The sequence below is a fragment of the Ovis canadensis genome, chromosome 3 (assembly GCF_042477335.2).
Source record: "Ovis canadensis isolate MfBH-ARS-UI-01 breed Bighorn chromosome 3, ARS-UI_OviCan_v2, whole genome shotgun sequence".
In the NCBI taxonomy this organism is placed as follows: Eukaryota; Metazoa; Chordata; class Mammalia; order Artiodactyla; family Bovidae; genus Ovis; species Ovis canadensis.
In genome coordinates, this window is record NC_091247.1 from 124,628,001 (window position 1) to 124,645,942 (window position 17,942).

The 17,942-nt window shown below is 36.9% G+C and overlaps 1 protein-coding gene across 2 annotated transcripts in view; it reads left to right on the top strand.

Moving 5' to 3' along the window:
- TMTC2 (transmembrane O-mannosyltransferase targeting cadherins 2) overlaps positions 1 to 17,942 on the top strand; it is a 436,273-nt gene that overhangs the window by 222,995 nt on the left and 195,336 nt on the right. For both annotated transcript variants that reach the window (XM_069584133.1, XM_069584134.1), the window contains exon 4: positions 16,987 to 17,101. In XM_069584133.1, coding sequence (XP_069440234.1) covers positions 16,987 to 17,101 — 115 coding nt within the window. The remainder of the gene's footprint in view (positions 1 to 16,986; positions 17,102 to 17,942) is intronic.

Below are 17,942 nucleotides of genomic sequence, written 5' to 3' on the forward strand. Positions count from 1 at the left end.
TCTTATTTCAGTTTTATTGCTTTCTCTTGTGTTCTCTTATTTTATGCTAGAACCTCCATTACAATGTCAAACAGAAGTGATGACAGTGGATTTTTATTTCATTCTCTTTTAAGAAAGAATGTTTTAAATGTTTCACCATTAATTATGTGCATTTTATATTTTTCAGTAGACAACTTTTATCAGAGTTTTCCTCTTATTTCTAGTCTAAGTTTTCTTTCTATGAGTTAATATTGATAATGATAGGCATTTTCCCCACTTAATCTATTTATGTTAATGATTTATATTAATAGATTTTCTAATGTTGAACTTACTTTGCATTCCTGGAATATGTCCAAGAATTACTAACTATGTATTATACAATTTATATTCTTCTGAATTTTTCACCCATGTTCCTGAGTGAGACCAGTGCTTCTCTTCCCAAGGCTTGAGTTTGTGTGGCTTCTCTTATCCAACCTCTCTTTCGAAGCCAATTAAATCCCAAGCCCTGATTCCTCTTAGTTCTGCAAATTTACACGGCGTGAATGCCATCTTCAGAACCTATTAACCTTCTGGACTCATGGTTTTGAGCATTTCTAGGTTTGAGGATTCCCCTTACTGTCCCATCAATTAATACTAAGTGAAAGTTGCTTAGTCGTTCCAACTCTTTGTGACTCCATGAACTATATAGTCCATGGAATTCTCCAGGCCAGAATACCAGAGTGGGTAGCCGTTCCCTTCTCTAGGGCATCTTCCTAACCCAGGGATCGAACCCAGGTCTCCCACATTGCAGTTGGATTCTTTACCAGCAGAGCCACAAGAGAAGCCCATCGATTAAGACATCCATTGACAAATACATTTTCTATCTAGCATTTTTCAGTTCAGTTCAGTCACTCAGTCATGTCTGGCTCTTTGTGACCCCATGGACTGCATCACACCAGGCTTCCCTATCCATCACCAGCTCCAGAAGATTGCTCAAACTTATATCCATCGAGTAGGTGATGCCATCCAACATCTCATCCTCTGTTGTCCCCTTCTCCTCTTTTCCTGGCATCAGAGTCTTTTCCAGTGAGTCAGCTCTTCACATCAGGTGACCAAAGTATTGGAGCTTCAGCCTCAGCATCAATCCTTTCAATGAATATTCAGGACTGATTTCTTTTAGGATTGACTGGTTTGATCTCCTTGCTGTCCAAGGAACTCTCAAGAATCTTCTCCAAACCTACAGTTCAAAAGCATCAGTTCTTTGAGGCTCAGGTTTTTTTTATGGTCCAACTCTCACATCCATACATGGCTCCTGGGAAAACCATTGCTTTGATGAGACAGACCTTTGTTGGCACAGTAATGTCTCTGCTTTTTAATATGCTGTCTAGGTTTGCCATAGCTTTTCTTCCAGGGAATAAGTGTCTGATAGTTTCATGGCTGCAGTCAACATCTGCAGTGATTTTCTAGCCCAAGAAAATAAAATCTTTCACTGTTTCCATTGTTTCCCCATCTATTTATCATGAAGTGATGGGACCAGATTCCATGATCTTTGTATTTTGAATATTGAGTTTATTCCAGCATTTCCACTCTCCTGTTTCTCTCTCATCAAGAGGCTGTTTCAAGTTCCTCTTTGCTATCTTGCGATGAGGCTGGTGTTATCTGTATATCTGAAGTAACTGATATTTCTCCTGGCAATCTTGATTCCAGCTTGTGCTTCATCCAGTCCTGCATTTCGCATGATATGCTTTGCATAGAAGTTGAATAAACAGGGTGGCAATGTACCGTCTTGATATACTCTTTTCCCAATTTTGAATCAGTCTGTTGTTCCGTGTCTGATTCTAACTGTTGCTTCTTGACCTGCATGCAGATTTCTCAAGAGGTGGGTCAGGTGGTCTGATATTCCCATCTCTTGAAGAATTTTCCACAGTTTGTTGTGATCCACACAATCAAAGGCTTTGGAGTAGTCAATGAAGCAGAAGTAAATGGTCTTTTGGAATTCTCTTACTTTTTCTATGATCCAGTGGGTGTTGGCATTTTGATCTCTGGTTCCTCTGCCTTTTCTAAATTCAGCTGAATCACTGGAAGTTCTTGGTTCATGTATTGTTCAAGCCTACCTTGGATAATTTTTAGCATTACTTTGCTAGTGTGTGAGATGAGTGGAGTTGTGCAGTAGTTTGAATATTCTTTGGCATTATGTTTCTTTGGGATTGCATTTTTATGTGTTCTATATAAGGAGAGAATCTCTGCACAGAGTTTTACCGCACTACTAGAAAGAGAAACGCCTAAGAAATAAACATAAATCTGGCTTCTATTAAGGAATAGGTTAGCTATGTTAGAAATTATTTTTGAGAATAGAGTTTAAGACATAGCTAATATTTTTGAAATTTTAAGTTCTCCTTCAACAAAAGAGAACAAAACTGCTAAAGTCAGTCAAAAAATGTATTAGAGCAATGTTTTAGGCAAAATCAAATTTCAGGTATTTGACTCTTATAAAACACAGAAGGCTGAACAGCTAAAATATGTTCATTTTCTGTTGTAATATACTTACAGATAATGTCACAAATATAGCAGATTTTCAGTAAGGCACATTTTTCAGTTTTATCCTTATTAATCACACACACCTGTACTTGTTCCCATGGAAGTAAAGGAAAATTCCAGTTAAGTCTTAAGGGATTATGGAAAAATCTGAGATGTTCAAATCATATGATTATGAAAAAAACACTTGGGTTTAGGAGACTTTATATGTATAATTCAATGGGAAAACAAAGTGTGAGCCCTTTTTTATGCATAGGAGTGTTAAATTAGAAATCTCTCTTTTTAGTCTTACATATCAGTATTAATTACAAAATCTAAATATTACTATCTAGGAAATCTAGTAGAAAACACACATAGATGCTTGCTAAAGAATTAAATAAGAGCCAAGGGCTAAAAGTTTCTATTTAAAAATGATAATATTGTTTCCAAGTAAGACACTACAATATAACTTAAATAGTAGAAACAAACAAACACAAACGAAACCCTTCTGGAGAGTAGAACTATATTAGGTCCTTTGTTGAGTCTTGTATTTAGGTGTCTAAATCTCGATAATACTAGCTGCCACTCTGAACATTTATTCAGTCACTTTAAAGAGCATAATTCAATTCCTTCATGTAAAACATTATGGGATATTATTTTAAAATATCAGTGTTAATATTTTTCCAAGAGTAATATAGGCATACATTTTAATTAGGAGAATTTTCTAGGAATTGTAAGTTTTAGGAAGAAGGTTAATACAAGATGATTGTCAAATTTTAACTAGAACAGAGAACTGAGGTGTCAAGAAACTTCTTGGTGAGCACAGTTCTTTCCCTGGATGGCGGAAGGAACTTAGTCTTACAGTGTGTGGGGCTCTGTGTTTTACAGCTGGGAGTTTGTTTACTAAAGAAACGTAGTAAACATTTCTTCTTCTCTTTCTGTCTTCTTTTTCCTTGTAAAAAAATAAATTTCTCAAAATATATATCGCATGGCTACCAGGAGGGACCAGGAGGTCGGAGGTATTTTGATAATATTTGGTCTTACTTTATCACTTGGCTTATTCTCTTTGAGTTTTTACAAATAAGCTTTGGAGATTTGCAATACTGGTATAGAATACCTCATTTCTCTGCTTAGTCTGTTTTCATATAATCTGAATATTTTCCAAGGATGGCTTCAAGTCGTTTTCACTCTAGTGGTTAAAACTGAATGCTGTTGTCTGTATTCATGTGAGTGTTGAAAACAATTTTCAAGTAGAGATACGTTTCTGGGTTTACATAAAGAAAACATGAGCATATTAATTAGTGATACCATACAAATCTGTGTTGTGCCTTTTTCTTATCTCCAATCACAATATATTTAAAATTACTTCTGCTGTTGGAATTGTATTATTAGGAAACAATGGCACAAGATTTTAAAAAATCTCTTTTGCTCTTATAGTTTAGGACAATGATTTTGAGAAAGATGGTTTTTTTTTTCTTTTTTTTTTTGGCAGATAATACTCAGTAAGGTTCTTTCTGTGTCATATCTTTGGGTTTTGTGGTACAATTCTAGAAATAGGAGGCTTAAGTGACACTTGGTCAGAGATCTGCCATGTTCTGATTGTGGCTTTTCCAAATGGACCCTAGAGTAGATATTTACTTTCGAGGCTTTTAAGTAGGAGTTTAGACTTAAAGAACTATACCCTAACCCCAGTCCTGATGACTGCCTAGGAGAATACTGCTTCTTTATGGATTTTAATCAACTTAACATGTAAATCCTCTGAATGTCAATACCATTTAGAATGCATTATATGGGTTTATGCCTCTAAAACCACATATCTAGCCATAATGTCTAGTTGGTAATATTTATTAAAATTAGTATGTTTCCAGTAGATGTGTTTTGTGTAAGAGAGAGTTTAATGGACACTGAAAATTCTCTGGTAGAGCTTTGGGAAAATGGCCCAGCCCTTCTCTTTCTCACAGCACTCAACTGATGTGAGAATGTCACTGGAGTGCCTTCACTCGTGGTTTTTCCTATTTAATTTTCCCCTCTGTGTACTAGCTTCCTTTTGCTGTTTGGAAGTAGAACTTTCTGAGTTGTATGCTTAAGGCTGTAAAATGAATAGCATCATCCATTATATCAATATCATGTTTTTCAAGTAATGCACAAATACCTCATACAAGTACTGGCTGCACAGCCTTTGAAGAGCCCTTATTTGTTTGCCCAAAGCAGCAAAAAAGGCAAAGGAAATTAACCTCCCTCTTTTTTTCTGTTGTTCATAGTAGCTGAAAATATACATTAAAATGATAGTTGCCCAAGATTTAAGCGTATAGGAAAGGTAATTGACATTTTTAGAAATTTATTTTATTTAATAGCTAATTTTATTAGCATTCAAGAATATTTTTCTACCCACCTAAATATTTTATTCTTCATATTTATGCTTTTCCTGAACATTTCTTACTTTTAAAATGCCCTTTTCTCTATTACTAACTCTACTTTTTCCATGTTCATCACTACCTGCTGAGTTAAAAGCTACTGTCAAAAATTAGTATGTTGAAGTTAATATAGGTTATAACATAGTGTCATGATACACTATATTTGATATATACTGCATTTTATCTTAGGAACAGCTGTTTTAAAATAAAATGTAGTCTCTATTTATTTATTTATTTATTTTAATTTCTCTTATTTTAGAACTGGCTTTGTGGACTTCCTCGGCAGTCCAGTGGTTAGGACGTTGCACTTGGGCTGCAGGGGCCATGGGCTGGGTCCCTGATCAGGGAACACGCCCAAAGAATTGTTTTTTAATGATATTCTCAAAGGAAAATCACAAGAAAACTGGCCTCGGGCGTATTTAATGTTGCTTTGAGTTTTCTTTTCTTGGCCTTGATGTGTTTGGCAGTGAAATTCTCAATAGCATGACTGAATATAGGAGATACACTATTAAAGGGTATACCTACCTGGTTATGTTTTTTATGGATGATGATCTATTAATGATATATCATTCCTGTTCCATAGAAATGTACTTTATAGAGTTACACATCTATTATCTTATTTAATTACCTCAGTGATGCTGGAGTTGAACTTAGGCAGGGATTGTTACATCTGTTTTACTGGTGAGCAACTGAGAGGCAGAATGCTTAGGGAGAAAAGGCATGGTAAGTTGGTCAGATTTACAGTAAGGTAGATAGGGTGGTCTTGGTGGGTTAGTCCCTAAGCCAATCTCCTCTGGTCCTTGGAATCTCCCAGGCAACTGGAGTGGGTTGTCATTTCCTCTTCCAGAGGATCTTCCCAACCCAGACAGGGATCGAACTTGGGTCTCCTGCTTGCAGGCGATCTCCTGCATTGCAGGTGTGTTCTTTACCAACTGAGCCACTGGAAGTCAGGACACGAGGAGCTGTTATGCTCGTCTTTACAGCGTTGTTACAACCTCTCTGAGCTTCTAGGTGGCTGATCTGTATAACAAGCACAGCAATAGCACTGTGTGGGACCAAGTGTGTATAGCACCCTTAGCCCAGAGATTGGCCCATATTACATGTTTACTTACTACTGCTAATAAGAAATGGGAGAGTCCAGTAATTTACTTTAGTGGACCTAGATCTAATTGGTAACAGAAATAAAACTAAAAACTTAGGTTTGGGATCTTTTTGATTTAGGTTTCTGCATCAAATTTCCTTTTAGTGATACATATTTGGAGTCTGCTGCTGCTACTTCTATGTCGCTTCCATCATGTCCGACTCTGTGCGACCCCATAGACGGCAGCCCACCAGGCTCCCCCATCCCTGGGGTTCTCCAGGCAAAAACACTGGAGTGGGTTGTCATTTCCTTCTCCAGTGCATGAAAGTGAAAAGTGAAAGTGAAGTCTCTCAGTCGTGTCTGACTCTTAGCGACCCCATGGACTGCAGCCCACCAGGCTCCCCCGTCCATGGGATTTTCCAAGCAAGAGTACTGGAGTGGGGTGCCATAACCTGGGGCTATTAAATGGCAGGAACCCATTTAATGATGACAGGATTCATTGTGAGATAAAGTAGCTTATGAGATTGGATTGTAAAAGAACAAAAGGGAGATTTTTTTTTTCTTAATCACTTCTCTTCCTCCCCACCCTCACTGGAGTTGTTTAGAATTCTCGCCTTTTCTAAAGGTTCTTCATCGTTTAGAGCTGAACCATACTCAAATGATTATAATTATGATGGAGGCAAGCTGTAAGAGATGCTTTGGGTCAATTATATTCTGACTATGAAATCAGAAACAACTCCGTATATTTTGCTATCAATCTATGTGTAACGGTTGAACGGCTACATGGGCTAAGAAATCAGCCAAATGTGAGGAATTTCTTATGGGCCTTTACCAAATTGGTGTGTCTTTCATACAAATGGGCTTCCCTGGTTGCTCAGATGGTAAAGAATCTACCTGCAATGCAGGAGACCTGGAATCGATCCGTGGGTCAGGAAGATCCGCTGGAGGAAGGCATGGCTTACCCACTCTAGTATTCTTGCCTGGACAAAGGAGCCTGGCAGACTACAGTTCATGGGGCCACAAAGAGTCAGACACAACTGACTATATGAGGTGGCTAACACTGCATATAAACAGGGTCACTCTTTGTGGCATGCCAGTTATTATTCACTAACTCCTTCAGATTGACTGCTTTCAACAGTGTAATAGGCTTCTTAGAAAAAGGATCTGGTAAGATTTGAAGAAAGTCCCAAAGTCAGGTGTTTCCAAATTCTCCCTCCTTGTCCAGTCATTATATTTGCAAATACCTTCCTATCTTCATTTATTTATATAATCCTGTGGGTTAGTTAACCAGAAACTTCACAGAGAATACCTTGCTGTCAGAGAGGAACATGAAGTATATTTTTTGTTTTGTTTTGTTTGGATTAAGATGCAGTGAGAAACATTCTGAGCCTAGTTGGGAAATTAGAGTGAAGGCCTTTACAGAGAAGACTCAGCTTCACAGACCATGCGTGGTTCTGATTGTTGTTGTTTTCAGTCGCTAAGTCCTATCTGACTCTTTGTGACCGATAGAACACAGTATGCCAGGCTCCTTTCTCCTCCACTATCTCCCAGAGTTTGCTCAGATTCATGTCCATTGAGTTGGTGATGCTATCTAGCCATCTCATCCTCTGCTGCCCACTTCAGCAGAGTATTGGAGCTTCAGCATCAATCCTTCCAATGAATATTTCGGATTGATTTTCTTTAAGATTGACTTGTTTAATCTCCTTGCAGTCCAAGGGACTCTCAAGGGCCTTCTCCAGCACCACAGTTCAAAAGCATCAATTCTTTAGTGTTCAGCATTCTTTATGGTCCAACCCTTATATCCATACCTGACTACTGGAAAAACTGTACTTTTGACTAGATGGACCTTTGCTAGCAAAGTGATGTCTCTGCTTTTTAATACACTGTCTAGGTTTGTCAATAGCTTTTATTCCAAAGAGCAAGCATCTTTTAATTTCATGGCTGCAGTCACCATTCATGGTAATTTTGGAGCCAAAGAAAATAAAATCTGTCACTGCTTCCACTTTTTTCCCTACTATTTGCATGAAGTCTTGGGACTGGATGCCATTATCTTAGTTTTTTGAATGTTGAGTTTTAAGACCACTTTTCACTCTCCTCTTTCACTCTCATTAAGAGACTCTTTAGTTCCTCTTCGTTTTCTGCCATTAGAGTGGAGTCATCTGTATATTTGATGTTGTTGATCTTTCTCCTGGCAATCTTGATCCTAGCTTGTAATTCATCCAACCTGGCATTTGGCATGATGTACTCTGCATGTAAGTTAAGCAAGCAGGATGACAACATATAGCCTTGTACTCCTTTTCCAACTTGGAGCCAGCCAGTTGTTCCATGTGTGGTTCTAACTATAGCTTCTTGACCCACATAGAGGTATCTCAGAAGACAGGTAAGGTGGTCTGGTACTCCCATCTCTTTAAAAATTTTCCACAATTTGTTGTAATCCAAACAGTCAAAGGCTTTAGCATAATCAATGAAGCAGAGGTAGCTGTTTTTCTGGAATTCCCTTGCTTTCTCCATGATCCAGTGAATCTGATCTCTGGTTCTTCTGCTTCTTCAAAACCCAGCTTGTACATCTAGAAGTTCTTGGTTCATGTACAACTAAACCAGTTTGAAGAATTTTGAGCATAACCTTGCTAGCACATGAAATGAGCACAGTTGTATGGCAGTTTGAACATTCTTTGGTGTTATCCTTTGGTATTGGAATGAAAATGGACCTTTTCCAGTCCTGTGGCCACTACTGAGTTTTCCAAATTTCTTGACATAGTGAGTGCGGCACTTTAACAGCATCATCTGTTAGGATTTGAAACAGCTCAGCTGGAATTCCGTCATCTCCACTAGCTTTGTTCATAATAATACTTACTAAGGCCCACTTGATTTCACACTCCAGGATGTCTGACTCAAGGTGAGTGATCACACCATCATTATTATCTGGGTCTTTAGGACCTTTTTTGTATAGTTCTTCTGTGTATTCTTGCCACTTCTTAATCTCTTCTGCTTCTCTTTGTTCCTTACTGTTTCTGACTTTTATCATGCCCATCCTTGTATGCAATGTTCTCTTGATCACTCCAGTTTTATTTAAGAGATCGCTAGTCTTTCATATTCTATTGTTTTCCTCTATTTCTTTGCATTGTTCATTTAAGAAGGCCTTCTTATCTTTCCTTGCTATTCTCGGAACTCTGCATTCAGTTGGGTATGTCTTTCCCTTTGTCCCTTCTCTTCCTCTTCTCTTCCTTTCTCAGCTATTCGTAAAGCTTTCTCAAACAACCACTTTGTCTTCTTGCATTTATTTTCTTTGGAATGGTTTTGGTCACTGCCTCCTGTAGTTACAAACCTCCGTCCCTAGTTCTTCACTCACTCGATCTACCAGATCTAATCCCTTGAATCTATTTGTCACCTCCACTGTATGATCACAAGGGATTTGATTTAGATCGTACTTGAGTGGCCTAGTGGTTTTTCCTGAAGTGAAGTGAAAGTCACTCAGTTGTGCCCAACTCTTTGTGATCTCCTGGACTGTATAGTCCATGGAATTCTCCAGGCCAGAATACTGGTGTGGGTAGCCATTCCCTTCTCCAGGGGATCGTCCCAAGCCAGGGATCGAACCCAGGTCTCCCACATTGAGGGCGGACTCTTTACCCGCTGAGCCATGAGGGTAGTGGTTTTTCCTACTTTCTTCAATTTCAGCCTGAATTTTGCAGCATGGAGCTCATGATCTGAGCCACAGTCATCTCCAGAATTTCTTTTTGCTGACTGTATAGAGCTTCTCTATCTTTGGCTGCAAAAAACAATCTGATTTCTGTATTGACAATCTGGTGATGTCCTTTTGTATAGTTGTCTCTTGGGTTCTTGGAAAAGGTTGTATGCTTTGAACAACACATTCTCTTGATAAAACTCTATTAGACTTCCTCTGCTTCATTTTGTACTCCAGGGTCAAACTTGCCTGCTATTCTGGGTATCTCTAAACTTCCTATTTTTCCATCCCAAGCCCCTATGATGAAAAGGACATCTCTATTTGGTGTTAATTCTAAAAGATGTTATGTGTCTTCAAAGAACTGGTCAATTTCACCTTCCTCGGCATCAGTGGCTGGGGCATAGGCTCAGATTACTGAGGTTGAATGGTTTGCCTTGGAAACGAACCAGGATCATTCTGTTGTTTTTGAGGCTGCACCCCAGTACTGCATTCTGGACCCTTTTTTGGAGTGTAAGAGCTACTCCATTTATTCTGAGGGAGTCTTATCCACAGTAGTAAATATAATAGTCATCTAAATTAAATTCAACCATTCCTGTCCATTTAATTCACCCGTTCCTGTCCATTTTAGTTCACTGAGTGCTAACATGTTGATGTTCACTCTTGCCATCTCCTGCTTGACCATATCCAATTTCCCTGGATTCATGGACCTAACATTCCAGGTTTCTATGCAATATTATTCTTTACTGCATCGGACTTTGCTTTCACCACCAGACACATCCACAACTGAGCATCATTTCTGCCTTGACTTCACTGCTTCATTCTTCCTGGAGCTATTTGTAATTGTTCCAGCTCTTCCCCAGTAGCATATAGGACACCTTCTGACCTGTTGTTCAATCGCTCAGTCCTGTCCAACTTTTTGCAACCCCACAGACTGTAGCATACAGGCTTCTCTGTCCTTTACTGTCTCCTGGAGTTTGCTCAAATTCTGATCTGGGAAGGGGCTTATCTCCCAGTGTTGTATCTTTTTGCCTTTCCTCACTGTTTACAGGGTTCCGAGGCAAGAATACTGGAGTGGGTTCCTGTTTCCTCCCGCAGGGGACCTTGTTTTTTCAGAACTTTTCACTGTGACCCATCCGTCTTGGGTGGCTCTGCACAGCGTGGCTCTTAGCTTCATCGAGTTATGCAAGCCCTTTTGCCAGCACACAGCTGTGATCCTTGAGAATTCTTTAGCAGACACTGAACTGTGGATGTGGGGGTGGCTTGCAGTCAAAGTCAGAATAGAGACTGCACATGGTAAAATGCGAAGGAATAATCCTAGATTTGTTAAAACCAAAAAACCTGCCCTGAACTGTATATATGGATATTTCAATATGCACATAGATGTTAGACTAATTAACAGTGCTATGAAGACAGTGTTACCAAATCATTGGAGTACTAAATTTTATTTTTTCATTTTTAATACTTTTTCCCTTATAGGAATATACTGATTTTCAGTTGTATCTGAAGTAACCAAAGATAAACAAGAGAGATAATTGCATATTATAAAGTTGCTTTAATTAGAATTACATAAACGATATAGTATATGTATTCTGGTATTGTATGAATCATAATCTTTAAATTATTTCTATTTTTTCCACTTAACATTTTAACCAGACCTTTGTTATCCACTTAACATTATGTTTCTTTCTGTAATAATCCAAGGTATAATTACCTTAGGAAATATAAATCCTTATAGGCTTATAAGCGCTGTGATTTCCTTGGATCATGTGAAGTGACTATCATGAAATCAGTATAAACCCAGGCTACAAAAGTTGATCCCCTTACAATGTTTGTTAATGGAGAGAGTGAGAAAGCATTAACAAAACGAAACACATTCACGCTTATCTTAAGTTTCATGCAGTTACATGGCCCTTTTTTCCTTCTTCTGCTTGCTTGCTTCTTTTTTACCGTTTTCGTTGAGATTAGAAATTTTAACATAACAATTCCTCATATTTTAAAATGACGCTTATTTAGCTTACATCTATGTGAACACTGTTTTTGGAACACATCTGAAGTCCAGGTGTTTCATAGTGGTTAAAACAAGGGCTTCAGAACCTAACAGACACAACTTTTATCTCTGTTAGCTTTTAAGTGACCCTTTCTCTAAGGCACAGTTTCCTTGTCAAGTACTAACTGGATGATAATCTTTGTTAGGAGGACTGAAAGAGTTCATATAGATAGAAGTGTAAAAATAGGGCTAAAATCTGAAGGAAAACATTTATAAGGTACACTAGGCACTCCTGTATTTATTTTCCTTTGCAGCTGATCTGGCTTATATAACTGGCAAGATTTCAACGTGTAACCCCTTTTTGTGGTATCATTCTGATTTCAAACAAGTTATTCAGAATTAGAGGAAGCAAAATTTAGAATTTATCATGATAGTTAAAGCATTTTTCAATGTTTCAATTTTGCAAGATCTTTACGTAGAACTTGGTATTGATACAGGGACTAAAGACATGTATTAAAGTTCTAAGATAAATTACAACTAAAGGTGGAAATAAAAAGTGAGAGCCCTTGTTGATTTTGGTGGCTGTGTTCAGAGGATCAGTGTAACAGAAATAGTGGTATGACAGAGGATGAGATGGCTGGATGGTATCACTGACTCGATGGACGTGAGTCTGAGTGAACTCCAGGAGTTGGTGATGGACAGGGAGGCCTGGCGTGCTGTGATTCATGGGGTTGCAAAGAGTCGGACACGACTGAGCGACTGAACTGAACCCTGAAGAATGATTGCTTGTGTGAATGTTAAGTAGTTAAAACTTAAATATTAAGAGATTATTTCATCTTATTAGCTAATTTTTGAAAGAGCAATGCATGCCATAATCATAATATAAACAACTTTTTTATAATCAATGAATATAAATATCTTCCAGTTTTTAATTATCCTGGAAAAAATTGCTCAAATCTGCCTGCATTGATTTTTATAAAATATATCAAGCACTATGAAATTACAATAGTTGATACTTTAGAGTAAGTTTAAACTTACTCTGTGAACTTAGAACTGCTATATTTGAATGAGGTCTTTGAAAAAGTTTTGGAGTGATTCATTGTAGATCACTTAACATTTCCAGAAGGAGCTAACATTTGATTTTCCTCTTTAGAAGAAGCTTTGCAAGATGGAAATATTTAATTGTTATTCTGCCTTTCAAATAACATAAACTGTGGCAGTTTGTGACCTTTGAGTAGCTTTCCTTGTGAATTAAGGTCATTTTTTAGTAAGTGGATATCTTTTAGGTGTAGTTAAATGCCAGTATGAAGGGCCCTTGAGATATAAGAGTTGTTCTTGATTCTTTGCTTCCTGATTTTGTTCTGAAGAAAAATTTTGTTTTCCTTTTGAAAATAAAATAACTTCACAGATGAGATTTCCTGAAACTTATCCAGTGATACCTTGAATCTTCGGTTCACCTTTCCTTAATATAATCATCATATATGCTTAGTCCTAAGAAATAAAGGCTTCTCTGGTAGCTCAGCTGGTAAATAATTTTCCAGAATTCTTACTCCTGGTTCAGTTCCTGGGTGGGGAAGATCCCCTGGAAAAGGGATAGGCTACCCATTCCAGTATTCTTGAAGTTCCCTGGTGGCTTAAGAATCTGCCTGCAATGCAAGAGACCTGGATTTGATCCCTGGATTGGGAAGATCCCTTGGAGAAGGGAATGTACAAGTCCATGGGGTCACAAAGAGTCAGACATGACTGAGCAACTTTCACTTTCCACTTTCCTAAGAAATAAGTCATGTGCTTGTTAAACAATGCTTTTAAATCTCCATCACATATAAGGCACCTTTAGGGTACTTAGGAGTCCTTGATAAATGTACGTAATCTCCAGTATCTTTGAGCAACAAACATTTATTTACATAGATATAACTCTATTCTCTTTCCATTGCATTTTCTAGAAAATGTGACATTTAAAATCTCATTGCCAAAGAAATATGAAGTACTAAATATATTGTTTGGCATTAATTTTTCTGTGGTGTGGAAAATACATTATGAAAGATGGGTACCATGTAGCTAAAGTTTGTTGGTACCATGAGTACTAAAGTTTGTTGTCTCTGGAGTATTTTGTCCCTACCAATTCTGAGGGAATGACTCATTTGGATAATTAATTTTGGCTCCATTTTATACTTTAGTCCCTCAATTAAATATGTGCAAATATTGAGTACTATGATATGTGATTTGACTTTGTAGTTAGACTCAGTATTGAGATGGTGAGATTTTGACATCTGGAAACGGATTTGGTTTTCTCTTATCATTAACTTTGCAGTTTAAGGAGTTAACTTTAGTTTATACATCAATGAAATGGGTATAGTGATGGACCTCAAAGTTTATTATTATGTTATATAAATTCTGGACACTGGCAAGCATATAGTAAACTTTAAATAAGTGAAAGCACTATTATTTTTATCCCAGCATACATATGTTTTTATTTCTTTACCACCTCTCCTTCTCCCTTTACCCTTTCCTCCTCATTTTGTCCACCTAGGTTTGCAGTTGTTCAAACTAAGCCCATGAGATCAAACGGTAGTCCCTCAACAAGAGCAGCTTCTTACAGTATTCACATTGTCAAACAACAGGAATAAAATTAGTACTCTAAATATTTTGAAATGCTGTTGGGAAAAACTTTCAAAAATCACATGAAGTTTTTAGCATAAACTAAATACAGTTTTTTAAAATTTCAAATAAGTACTTTATTATCTCCAGTGTTTTAATGTGAGAATTGAATTCATCTGGGCACCCTGTCTATTAAAATACAAACTTTGAAAAACTGGACACTTTACTTTTTTGGACTTTAATCACAATTTCTTGTAACAATTCCAGGGATTTTATTCCAATAAAACTGAAGGGTTTTAAAGATTTCTGCATGAAATGAATGAATTAGTAACATATATGAGCTTAAAAATGTAAAATGACATTAAATATTTGTAAAAATATAAGATCTTTATGTTCTATTGGTCCCAAATAAAATTTACCAAGTGCAAATTTGAAGGTAACCTCAAGCATCCATTTTGAATCATCGTAACATCAACACAAGAAAAAGTTTAATGAATGTTAAAACCCTTTATTCCTTAAATAGGATATAGGATAACTCCATCCCTATTTTAAAAGAATGTGTGGCATGACCTTAATTTTCCTTTTCCCCTTTTCTCTTACCCTCACCTCCCTTCTGTCCCCCTTTTCTTCTCCCAGCTGCAGAAGTTAGATCAATTACATTCCTTAGTTCCTGGCTAGTTTTCAGGATGATCCCTACAAATTTCTCTTTTATTCATGTATTATTCCCTTTTACCTCTGTTCCTAGCTTAAATATCCCTTTGCATCATAGGCAACTGTCCTAATGTAATTGATTTCTGTCCTTAGATTTATAATGTATCCTTGTAAAGTATATAATGATACTTTGGATAGGAATGAGTTTTTAATATTTTTAAGTAATGTTGTGACAGAATGCATTAGGTATTTTAAATATTGTTTGGCTTTTCAAGGTCTATTCTTCTTAAAATATTTACACAGAACTTGTTGATTCTCACTGCTGTATAGTAATCCATAAAGTTTCACATGATACTCCCATGATGGATAAGTTGATTACTTTCTACTATCAGCCAACACTAAGAGACTTGTATTAAACATCCTCTTAAATGTCTTTCCAAACCAGAAACTCCGGTTCGATCCGTGGATTGGGAAGATCCCCTGGGGAAGGGAATGGCAACCCACTCCAGTATTCTTGCCTAGAGAACCCCATGGACAAAGTAGTCTCATGGGCTATAGCCATGGGGTTGCAAAGGAGTCAGACACGACTTAGCAACTAAACAACAAGCCTTGGACTGAAATCTCTGCTTTCGTACTTCTGTATTAACTTGGCAAGTTCTTGAGTGTCTCTGAGTCTGTTTCCTTATTCATGCAGTGGACAGGGTTTTAATATACAGTACTATGTTGAGAGCTCAGTGAGACAATATTTTTCAAGTATATGGTGTGGTATGTGGCATGATTGGGTACTGCATAATGGTAAGTATATGCTTCTCCTCTGTTCTCCATCAGAAGCCAAAGAAGGTATATGACTTTCCAAATATGAAAGATTATTATTCTCTGTAGATATTACTAAGTATGTAAAGTGCATTATATTCGATCCTGTTTTTGTAAGCAGTGCTTGACACTGTAAATTGTGCAGAGCATCCATTACAGTGATATTAATGATAATAGCAAATGTTTATGGAGTGTTTGCCACATGGCTGGCACTATCTTAAACACTCTCCATATGCTAACTCATTTAGTCCTTGTCAAAAAACCCAGGAGATATTATTTTCTCCCATGTTGCAGATTAGTAAATGAAGGCTCAGTGTGTTAAATTACAGGGTACACAAGCAAATTTGGGATCAAACGATTCTATGCATTTTTATGTGTTAAAAATTGGTATCTCAAACCCCTCCATTCTCCATATAGAACTAGGAATTCTCCAGATAAATAGATCTTGACACACATGAGCCTTCTCATCCTCATCTTCTAGTTGGGAGGGACTCTGGTTTAAGGGCCCAGCAACCCATCTCCTTGTGGGAAGGAAAAAGGACAAGGGAAGCATCCAAGTTTGAGGGATAGGTCTGCTTGAGCGCCTTGCTTTGTGGGCAGCTGGTGATGGGGTATCTTATAATATTGAGAAATCATGATTGTTTGGAGTGAAAAATAAAGGGTATAGTGAAAATGTAAATTTTTAAGTGTGATTATGTGTGAAAACACAAACTTATTGATTTTCCCACTTGTGAATTTATTAGCAGGAAAGATATAAAAGCATTATATCTGAGTAAAACATATATACTTAACTATTTTAAGGAGCATAATGTTTTGCTGATATATCTGATGATTATTAAGCCTCTTTATATCTTTGATCTTAGTTATCTTCTTTTTGATTCCCAATTCTTCTGTTATTTATCAGTGTTTTTGTTTTTGAATGAAACCTTTGTTTATTTTAAGGTCATTTCTTACAGTTTCTGGTTTAGTAGGTATACAACAATTTCAGTTCGTGAAGAACTCTACTGAAATTGGAAAGAGCTTCAAATCTGTAGGTTATCTTAAGGTAACATCATTCTTGGCCTTATGATAAATTATATGTGTATATATTTGCTTTGAGACATAATCATCATCCTTTAGGCTTTCACATGTAACCCCTCAGTTTGAGTTTGAAGGAAATAAATCTTCTTTCTTAAAGATGTTCTATGAGATTTTTTTTCTCTCCTTGTGGTACTTCCTGACAGCTTGATAGTATATCATATATAATCAGAATGACACTAGTCTGAATACTTCTTTCTTTTTTTGGCAGCGTGGGGTAACCTTGGAAATGTTCTCAAGAGTCAGAGCAAAATTTCTGAAGCTGAAAGCGCCTATAGAAATGCTTTGTATTACCGAAGCAACATGGCTGACATGCTTTATAATTTGTGAGTATGCGTTGCTTTCCCTGGTTTGGTATCTTTGAAACATGTGATGAGCAAGGCTATTGCTTTCACTGCTGGAAATGGATATGATGATAGCTAATATCCTGAAAGTCTTTTCATGAATCATGCTTCTGAGGTGAGCAAATAGATGGTATTTGTATTACAACTCTTTGTTTTGGGTCACATCACTGATATTCATGTGTATTGACATAATATGGCTGAAATTTTTGAAGTAGTATGCCATATAACATACAAAAAGTGTTTAACTGCTTTTAGTTTAGTTTTTTTTTTTTTAAGTTTGTACCTTAGAACTTGGGTTCATAAAATAAGACTGCTATGCATGATGCTCTATATAATTGATATCTTGATTTTTTAATGGTAGATTTTATCCTCTGTTAAAGAATCGCTGCTGTCAAAGTATGTATAGAAAGTATGTACTGAAACTGGGAAGTTAATAAGATAATATTTTTCTTTTTCCACCCTGTCCTCCAAAAGTAGTGATGATTAGTTTGGAATAATGGGATAATTTGGAATGCCTGTGTATGTTAGGTTAGAAAAATCACTGGAGGAAAATGCTCTTCTGTTCTTTGAATGGAAAGTCGAGGAGGTGCAGTTAGATGTGAGTGGATAAATGCAAGTTAAACTGAAATCCTTTGCTGTCTCTTGCATTGGATACTTCTTTGTTTATAAGTAATAGAACCTTAGTCTAAACTTGCTTAAACACAAAAGAGAATTTATTAGCCCCCATAATTTAAAATTTCCTGGGGTTGACTAGATGAAGGCATAAATAGACCCAGGTGCTTTATTATGTTTTGAGTATTTGTCTCTATTTTGTATTTTTGGT